At 46.7% G+C, this 10,488-nt stretch overlaps 1 protein-coding gene across 1 annotated transcript; it reads left to right on the plus strand.

Moving 5' to 3' along the window:
• The first annotated feature begins 2,366 nt into the window (after nt 1-2,366).
• FOXB2 (forkhead box B2) lies at nt 2,367-3,401 on the plus strand. The gene has a single exon (XM_041396292.1). The coding sequence runs from the start codon at nt 2,367-2,369 to the stop codon at nt 3,399-3,401; it is 1,035 nt and encodes a 344-aa protein (XP_041252226.1).
• The last annotated feature ends 7,087 nt before the right edge of the window (nt 3,402-10,488 follow it).

Genomic DNA, 10,488 nt, shown 5'->3' on the forward strand with positions numbered 1-10,488 from the left:
GGGGGGGGGAACGCCGGGTTGCTAACTAGTGAGGTGAGGCAAACAATAACAATGACTTTAAGATCCAGGATTTTAGGGTAGGAGTAGGGCTTTTAAACGGTTAGGACAGGATGAAGTGGTAAAACAGGAATAAAATGTTTTTGGGGAAAATGTATAGACACATCAGGAAAGATGTTGAAATGCTGGGTCTCGTCAAGCGGGCAATACGGGAATTTGCTTCCCAAGATGCACGATATTAATGTTGCTTCCACCGTGCCTCCTAGTTTCTCAGAGGAAGGTGGGTGCTTTAGATAATCATCTGAAAGTTTCTTTAAAACCACGCGCTTTCTGGGGAAGCTTGGCTTGGCAGAATTGTGGCTACATTTTCTGCTTCTTTACCTTTGATTATGCTTTTCATTTGACTAATCTTGATCAGGTATAAAAACTGTTAAATACACATTACTTGCGAGTGGGTTTAAAATTAGCCTTTTCCTTCGGCCCCTAAAAGAGATTATAAGCACACATTTAAAAGCTTTTTTCCTCCCCTCCCTCCCTCCCTCCCCCCGCCTCATCTTCACCACTTCTACCTGCAACAGCTGAGTTGGAGGCAGACAAACAAGTTTGATGTCAAAACCAGCTCCCCGACGGCAGAAGTGGGGCGCGGGGGGTACCGCCGGTCGTGTTCTGCCCCAGCGCTGCTCCAGCTGCCGTCCCCGCGTGGTACGCACCCCTGGGGGGGTCTGACCCAGCGCAACATCTGGAAGGATGGGCTCAAAAAAAAGCTCTTCCATACATAGCTTTATAAGGCTCTTTCGACCTATTTGTTAATTCAGGCCATAGAAGTCCGACTAGTAATTTTTATGCTGGCACCTTTTATAGCGTCTTGGTAATTGTGTTCCGAGGTGCTGATGTTGAGCAGTGTTTCTTCCAACTCTAGCGGCAGCTAAGCAAGCAATCTTCCCTTTTTCTCGCTACAGCCTACTTGGTAAAATGCAGTATGTGTGGAGGATAGATAGGAATTGTTGCACTGTTCATTGATTCCTACTAATGAGCCGGTCTAAACCAACACTGGCGCTAAGTAGTCCGTCTGTAAGCATACAGATGATGCTTTGGCTGGTTCTTTACGTGTTTTCTATGAGGCGCATCGTGGCGAGTAGCAAGAATTGACAGTAACGATTTGGAGAGTGTAGGATATTTTGTCTCTTGGTTTTGTGCTAGTCTTTGCGTAGCTTCTTAAACATAATGACAGGAATGATAAAAAAAAAATATTTCAGAGGACCTGTGTTTCCCGCTTGCTGCGGGGCTAACCCGAGGGCCGTTTCTCCAGGGCGATTGACTCAACTTGCCATGGGGACGAGGAAAGACCTCTTCCCACTTTCCTTCTCCCTGTGGTGCGGTCCCTTCTATCGGCGTTCGCGCCTACTGCTATAAACCGGGCTGTGCGGGAGCGAGGGTTCAAGAAGGAGGAGAATGGATAGGGGGGTTATGAAAGGGGTGGAGGGAAGCTGGAGTGGGAGAGGTGGGTGGAGGAAGCCTTCCTGCTCGGGCCACTGTTTCCTGCCCTATGGAAAGCGGATCTTAGTGTCCTACGGAGTTTCCTCAGCCCCCTGGCTCCACCTCACCCTGATAAGGAGATGTGAGTGAGAGGGGAATCGGGAGCCGTTTCTCGCTCCTTTCCACGAGACGCCAAGTCCCCAAGCGGCTGTCATGTGATAGCAAGAGAGCAGGAACTGCGGGGGTCTCGCGACTCGGGCATCATTACAAAACCGCGCCGGAGCGCACAAGCCTCGCCAAGAGCCACGGCGGTCTCCGCTCCTCTCGCCCCCTCCCCCCGGCGACTCCCGGCGCTCGCCTCTGCCGCAAACTTTTAAGGGGACACCAGACTGAGCGGTGAGAGGGATGTTTTTGTTTCCTTCTTTCCCGTCTCTGCGGACGCCCGAGGTAATTTCATGCTCTCGAGCCCTTAATGCCTGAGGAGCATCAACTCCAGCCGAGTGTGCCAGGCGGCAGGGGGGAAGTCCGGGAGATTCAGCAGCCTCCAGGAGAAAAGCGGCACGCCAGCGAGGCCGGGACCTCCTTCTGGCACGTAGCCCCCGAGTCCCCGCGGCCTGGGCGGCAGCTGTTTCTCCCTCAAGCTGAGGGGCAGCTAGGCAAGCGCATCCCGCGGGGAGAGGCTGCTGAAGGAAGCCGTGCACGGAACTCGCTGGCCGGCCGCCGGGAGGTCGCTGTCGCTTGTGGCCCAGGCAGGTGGCGCCCAGGATGTAGAGGAGACGGCGGGGCAGGGCAGTGAATTCCCCGGATCCCAAGCCCGCCGTGCGCGGTATTGAGCGGTGCCTAGCCCGGAGCGGCGGGATCGCGCGGCCGCGGAGTGCTGTGGCGGGGAGGCGATGCCCAGGCCGGGGAAGAGTTCGTACAGCGACCAGAAACCGCCCTACTCTTACATCTCCCTAACGGCCATGGCTATCCAGCACTCGGCCGAGAAGATGCTGCCCCTGAGCGACATCTACAAGTTCATTATGGAGCGGTTCCCTTACTACCGGGAGCACACCCAGCGTTGGCAGAACTCCCTCCGCCACAACCTCTCCTTCAATGACTGCTTCATCAAGATCCCGCGGCGACCCGACCAGCCGGGCAAAGGCAGCTTCTGGGCGTTGCACCCGGACTGCGGGGACATGTTTGAGAACGGCAGCTTCCTCCGCCGCCGCAAGCGCTTCAAGGTGCTGCGCCCCGAGCATCACCTGCCCGGCGGCGGCGGCGGCGGCGGCGGCGGCGGGGCTGGCGGCGGCGGTCCCGGCAAGCCCCCGGCGCCCACCCCGCACATGGTGCACTACTTCCATCCGCATCCGCCACCACCGCCTCCCCCGGGCAAGGTGCCAGGGTTGGCGGGCTCCGACGCTGCCGTAGCCGCGGCCGCCGCCGCCGCCGCGGTGGGAAGGCTGCCGCAGTTCTCGCCCTATGGTAGCAGCCAGCCCTCGGGCTTCAAGCATCCCTTCGCCATCGAAAACATCATCGGCAGAGATTACAAGGGTGTGCTGCAGGCCGGCGGGCTTCCGCTGGCCTCGGTGATGCACCACCTGGGCTACCCGGTGCCCAGCCAGCTCAGCAGCGTGGTGAGCTCCGTGTGGCCGCACGTGGGGGTCATGGATTCCGTGGCCGGTGTGCCCGTGTCCCCCGACTACGGACCCTTCGGCATGCCCGTGAAGGCCCTCTGCCACCCGCCGGCACAGACCATGCCTGCCGTCCCCGTGCCCATCAAGCCGGCGCCGGCGTTGCCCGCTGCCTCGGCCATCCCTGCTCTCACGGTCGCCGCCTCGCAGATCTGCCCCGCCGCTTCCCCGACTGCTGCATCGCTGCTGGAACAGACCGCGAGCAACAACCCCGAGGGCAAGAGCTCCCTTCACTCCGTCCTGGTGCACTCCTAAAAAGCAGGGGCTCGGAGGGGAGAGAGGCCCCCAGGCTCCCGGGGGAGTGGACAGGGGGATCCAGGGCATGCTTGCGGAAACCAGATCGATGTCGTGACTATACCCCTGCTGGTGTCTGTGTTTATACCGTGTACTATCAGATTATTTGAGAGCCAGGTCGCAGGTAAGAGCTTTTATCGTCGTTAAATGTCATTAGTGGCGGAGAGGCGATGTGAAAAATCACAGCCGGGGTCGAAGGGGCTGGCTCGGAGAAAAGGGCCGAGAGCGAAGTTCTCCCCGCCGTCCCGCCAGCCTGAGGCACGGGGCGGCCATGCAGCCTGCGCTCCCCTCTGAGCCCCTGTCCCGGCAGTCACCCCGGAGGCCCCACGAAACCCGAGCTCCGAGAGGTGCTGCAGTCGGCCGGCGAATAGGGAAAGCAGAAGGATAAAACCCCTGCTGAAATCTGCTTCTCCCTCTTCCACGAGAGACAGAAAACCGCTGCTCCATCGTCCTGTAGATCTTGCTGTGAAAGGGGTAGGCAAAGTGGTTACTTAGACCCTGGCGAGCTCCGGGGCCCCACGACATGTAATGCTTGCTGCTTTAAAGAGTAAACGTTAAATATTTCGATTAAGTAGTGGGAATTCAAATGACAACGGAACCGACGGTGAAGGGTTCCTTTAACTAACGATCGCTTGCGCTTCCCCTTCACACTTTTATAATCCATCCTATAGTACCTTAGAAGGGACTGAAGTGTGACCTGGCCTCTCAAACTCTGTGTGAGTGTCCGAATTCCCTAGTTTCTCATTAAAATAAAAACAACCCGGCGATTCGTAGATTGTGCTTTTCACATCACCCTTCACCGTTCACAGACACCCTATTTTGTACGTGTTGCTTGGCGTTTCTTCCACGTGAACGTGAACGCAAAAACCTGCGGGGGAAGGGGGGAGGGTGGAGAGTGAAATAGGTGTGGGAAAGTGGGGGAAGACAACAGGAAAATTGTTTAAAAGTTATTCGGGAAAAGCACTTTACTGAAAACAACCTTCCAATAGAGGAGAAGTCTGTGCAGGGGGATCAGAAGTCAGAGATTGACGTGCTGGGCTGATGATTCCCGGCTGATTTGTGAGTGATTGCTGCCGTACCCTGTCTGCCCCGCTGTACACCAATGCTCATTAAAGCAAATCCATCCATTTGCTTCTGCTGGTGCTGCTATTTATAATACTCGACTTTCACATTGGTTAAGAAATGTGTGCTTGTAGCCTGAGTTTCGCTCCCTCTCTCCAAATTCATAAAAGTATCCAAAAGTTTTCTCGGCGGCAAGACAAAGGAAAGAAACGGAAAGAAATCTCTTACAGGTAAATTGCCTGCTATAGAGGCACGGCTGTCTCTGCCTGCAGCTCACGGGCGAAGAGCCGGCGTTCAGGTGTGAGAAGAGGGAACCGGCTCGGAACCCGGCATCCCACTGAAGACAGTTTTAGTTTTGCCAGTGTCAACTTGTGCTGGATCGCACCTTCTTCCTTGGTTTTATCCCCTCATGCCGGCACACCAACAGTGGCCCGAGACGCCAGGTCGCAGTCCCCGCCCCTGGGGATGGATATCCTGTGACAGGCTGACCCTTCTTGGTGCCAGAGAAATTTGCTAGGAAAAGCAAACCTGTTTGGCCCTGAGCGCCGTCTGTCCAAAATTTCCCCCCCCCCCCCACACTCATGGGGTCTGTTCCACCACATGAAATTACCCTGGAACTGTTGAATTTCCAATTGTTCTTCTGTTCTAGGCGTGTTTGCACCTTAATTTAAAAAAATTAAAGAATTCCTAGCGCCTATAAAATACTACTATGATGTTATGTTAATGAAACACATATCGGTATCATGATTTGTGAATCGGTCTGGAAGGGGAATCACCTCTAAAGCATTGCAACCAGATAAACTGAGCGAAAAGAAAAGAAAAGAAAAGAAAAGAAAAGAAAAGAAAAGAAAAGAAAAGAAAAGAAAAGAAAAGAAAAAAGAGGTGCTTCACATTTTCTTTACTCTGCTGTTTTCCATCTTAGGCAGAGATCCAATTCGATATTGCCACTGCTAAAACCAAGTTGCCTATAAAAAAAGCAGTCTGCCAAACAAACCATGAATAGCACTAGCTGTATATTAGTTCTATATGTATGTAAATATATTCCACTACTCTTGATGTAACTACTGTGTAGGACTCCAAAGCACATCTTAAAGAACCTTAAGAGTTTTCCCCTTACATCGATCAAAGGGGTTAGAGGGATGGAGAACTTGGAACAGGAGAAGAAGTAATCCTCCTGGGAATTATTCAGACTATTCTGGTCAGTTTTAAGATTCTGAATGACCTTCTGAAATTTAAACTGTGGGAAAACTTTTATTTGGATGCCGCGGCGAGCTGTAAGGAGGAGGCTCCCGCCGCCTTTCGCGCCCGGGCAGGCGGGGCAGGGGTATCGAAAACAGAGGCAGGGCGCCCGGCGCAGGAGGCTACCACCACGGGGGGGAAATCTCTGATCGGAGGGGAGACCGGCCTGAGGGACAGGCCCTCGCCCATCGCCCGGAGGGACACGCCGGGACGGCGGGGTACAAGGGGATTTGTGGGGTACCCAGCGAATTGCGAGGTGCAGAGCAATCTGCACACACGGGCGCTGTGTGCAGCAGGTTTTGCCCACCACATGGGCTTTGGGGAGCAGGGAGCTTCAGCCGAGGGTCACTCGCCCAGATGGCTTAGTGTGACTGCCAGTGCAGTGGCCTACACTTTGTATGAACTAAAGATGGGGATATTTTCTGTAGCTTGTACAGTGAAAATTTTAGGGGGATAGAACCTGCTAATTCCAGATCATCAGTGGGGGAGGGAAAATTAACTATTCAAGTAATATTTTCTAACTCATTTATACATCTGGTTTTCCTTATTCTTAAGTACTTCATCTCTAGACAGCCTTTGCGAAGTTACACAAATTTGTACCAATAACCAATAATCTCCATACATAAATAAACTCAATTCCAATGTTGCTTAAAAGTAGATGACAGTACAAAAAGTAGAGAAATGAAGCAGTATCCTTTCTTCCAAGCTGAAAAGCAGGTAAATTGGTGAAGGGTAAGATTTTTCACTTGACCAGAAAAAAATAGATAAACAGTCTTGTTTGGCTAGATTTTGTCTGTTTGTTACACCAGTACACCTCATGCAGAAACAGCTTGTCTTCAGATTAAAGTGCACGTGTTCTGCACAGAAAGGCAGTCAAATATTTATTGAGTGGGTGCAGGTGGGGTGTTTGTAAGCAGAAGAAACAGATGCAAGGAGAACAAGCAAGCTTAATCTTCATACCGTCAGAATGCCAAAGGTAGAGAAGTAAAATTGATTACCAGAAGAATAGAGGCCTAAGAAAAGGCATTCATTGCACCCCAGTATGCTTCTGGTTTACTGTGGCTGTCTAATATAGTGATTGTTATTTCTACCCATGGGAAATGATCCCCAACCAAGGTGTTGCTTGGTGTATTTAAAGTCCATAGGGCATGCAAATCAAGAAAGAAAAGCAAATACAGAAAATAATTAAAAAAAAGTGCAAATACTCTTAGAATTAATGTGGCTTATGGTCTAAACATGATAGCAGTGTTTCAGTGGATATATTCTGATCTCAGTTATACCTACTACACTTTGACAATCAGAGTTATAACTGAAATTCTGGACTCCATTTATCCAATTCTGAAGTCTCTCTGGACACAAATTGATACAGAAAACTTGCCTGGAACTTTGCTGCTGCTGCTTGTGGTAACAGATTTTTCTCCTTATTGCAAGACTTTATTTTAAATCATTATCCTTCAAGTCTGTTTTAAGATAGAGCCTTCCCTTTAAGTGCTGGAAATATGTAATAGTTTTGGTTTTGAAAAGTAAAATTTCACCTCAGCTTCAGGAATTTTGCTGAATATATGATTAGATTAACCATCTTTAGTTAGACAAACCAGGTCGTCTAATGATAAGGACAAAAAATTACTGCCTACGGGCCTCTATTCTGGACACTATGTATTTATATAACTCTTTGTTTAAATAATCAGTGATCCTACCTCTTTGCTTATACAATGTGGTCACTGGCACAGCTGAGAAGAAAAGACTAATAGTTAGAGCAATCTTCTCAGAACCCTGGAAAGAAACAAGCTCAAGACTATTTCAACTCAAAAGGATTCAGATTCACATCTTTGTATCAAAAAAAAGGTGAGCTGCAAAACAACACATAGAGGAAGTAATGTTATAGAGCAATAATAAATGTAAGGCTCTTGAAGTGTCAGATGAGACAGGGCTGAGTGCATCTCTACAAAGGCAGAGTCCAAGTGCCACTGGAGAAAACAGATTATGGATGGAAAGAGGGAAGTAAGGATAGGAATAAATGGCAAATTTTCAAATCAGAGTGCCAAAGGGAAAGGTGTCAGGTGTCCCAGGAATTCATAATTGTGGTATGCAAAAGGTGAGTTACAGTCAGGAAAGCGACAAATATTTGCTAATATTAAGTCATTTAGACTAACAAAAAAGAATGGTCAAGAAATTGGGAGCTGCTGAAAGACATCCACACTGGGTTAAGGACAATAAAATGGAAAGTGAAATTCATTATTGATATATGCAAACTGCTATGCATGGGGAAAATAATTCTGGTTTTATATACATAACAGTAGGTCCTGAAGTTAGGATTTTTATGAAGCTATGGTAGACAGCACTAAGAAAATGTTGGTTTATTAGTCATTAGTTGTGAAAACAGAAAAAATATTGGCAAAAGAATAGAGACCATGACAGAAAATACCATGTCCCTCTCTAAATCTAAAGGAAATTGAAATACACCAGGGACACCTGTGAGTTCCTCACACCTGAAATATATCTGAGGCACTTTACAACTGTCAGGATTTAGAAAGAATCAGAGGCAATGATCAAAGGTACATCTTCTGCACATGCAGCAATCCAATAGTCCAAGACTTTTCACCATGGAAAGCAAGGATATACAGAGATATATGACACAAGTTTACAAAATCGTGAGAGACATTGAGAAGGCGGCAGAGGCACACTTGCTCATTCTTTCTCTTAATACCAGATCTGTGAATCTTCAGAATGGTTCAAAGCATACAGAAAGATGGGATACTTCACACAGCACATAACTGAATTAATTGTTGCAGGATGTTCAGGGTGTTAAATGCATTTTAAGAACAAGTGGAAAATTTGTGTAAAATCACTGACAATTGATCCATAAAAACTCACAATCTCTTGCTCAGATTTGCTATGCTAATAATATATTTCAGACAGTATGGTGACATACTTTTCCTGTCCTACTGTTTGTAAAGCACCCATTATTTGTTTACTGTTGGAGACAGGACAGTGGGATAAACATCTGGGGTCACCTATGACAATTGTTCTTCAGTGGAAAGGGGATCAAGATTTTTGACTTTCATTTGTAGGTAAGGGTCCAGAACGAAAGCAATTCTTTCATGCTATTTCAGTGTACAATATACGAAAGATTAACCACATATGTTCTATATGAAAAATATTTTAAATTGTTCAGGAATGTACAAATTCCTCATTTCAAGGACAGTGCTGCATTGATTGGAATAATTTGCTTATTTTCTGGTGAAATCAATTTAAACAACTAAATTTTTTCTGCATAAGAGACTGAGACCCTTTTTTATATTATGCCAGGATAACTGATATAGTAGGCTGCATATAGGTACAAATTTAAATGCTCTCTAAGATGGAGAAGCAAGTCAGACACCTGTGCCCTGGTACTGTAATAGTGGTGAGTTTATGCCATGCATGTCTGAAGCATCTGTAGTGTTGCAGGCACTGGTAGAAGTGTCAGTGTATTACTTTTGTCTCTATCTCCTTGTTTGGTTACAGGACCAGTGACAAGAAGCAGCTTTTTGAAGGAGGAAATAAACAAGTTCTGACAATGGAAAAAAAAAAGCTCTAGTACTGAGTTTCACAGAGTTTAAAAGATAAGTTGGACTGCATTTGGCATCCAGAATATACCACGGTAACTTGTAATACTTCTCTAGACCTCTGTAGACTTAATCTACACTGGGAGAGGTAGTAATTTCCAATGAAATACAAAAATCTGTGTTAAGGCAAAATACTTGGGAGAAAGCTGTAAGTTCACACTGCATGTGGCCTGGTTTTATTATGCTTTGCTTATTAAAATAACTATTGAACAATAGATATGAATGGCACAATGATGACCAATGATGCCCCTAATTTTTATACCAGGGTTATATTAAAGCAGTCATTTGGAAAAGTAAAAACAACTTGATATTCCTTATCAACTACTCATGACCCTTACTGTCAAAAGGGAGGTTTTTGGTAGAACACCATTGAATAAATTATTAGGCAAAAAGGTGTTCCATGAGTAAGGGATGTTATTTTTTAATATCAGCCTTCAATTTACCAAAAAATAGAATTTTTATTCTATTATACAATAAACTCTCAGCATGGGTCAGGTTTTCCTTTGAAGACTGGCAAAATAATTTGAAGTCAAATCAATTATTATTGATTGCACAGAGGTGCATAGAGATAGAAGGAAAAATGTATTTTCATGTATCATTTGCACCATAGAACTGCTACTGGAAAATGATAAGTTGCTGAAAAAATATGCGAGAAACTCTTTAGTGTAATTGTAGTACCATTTGTGCTTTATGAACCTGTTGTTTTATGTGGGATGTGTGATTTGGATTTATTCTCTCCTGAGTCCTGAAATTAGGCTGTTTTAAGTCCCTATGTGGTCTTTTGACTGTGGCTGGTATGAATTTGTACCATAACAGGTTAGTAAACATGCAAATTACTGTTAAACTTCATATGCTTAATAAAATATATGGTTGGGACTGGTAGGTGCTTGCATCTTTTTTAACTGATTAATACTGACTGATTATGAAAAGGTTTCCTGGTACACACAGAAAAAAAATGCAATGTAATGTGCAACATTGCTAGCTGATTATTACTGTACACAATTTTTAAAGTTGAATGGGACTGTTGGCATAAGACTTAGAAAGAGAATCAATTTATTGCTTCCTCAAGTATTTGTGAGAGATAGATAGAGATAAAGAAAAAACAATGAAAGGATGAACATGATATATCTCCAAAGTTA

Source organism: Onychostruthus taczanowskii, unplaced genomic scaffold, assembly GCF_017590055.1.
Source record: "Onychostruthus taczanowskii isolate IOZ18803 unplaced genomic scaffold, ASM1759005v1 scaffold129, whole genome shotgun sequence".
In the NCBI taxonomy this organism is placed as follows: Eukaryota; Metazoa; Chordata; class Aves; order Passeriformes; family Passeridae; genus Onychostruthus; species Onychostruthus taczanowskii.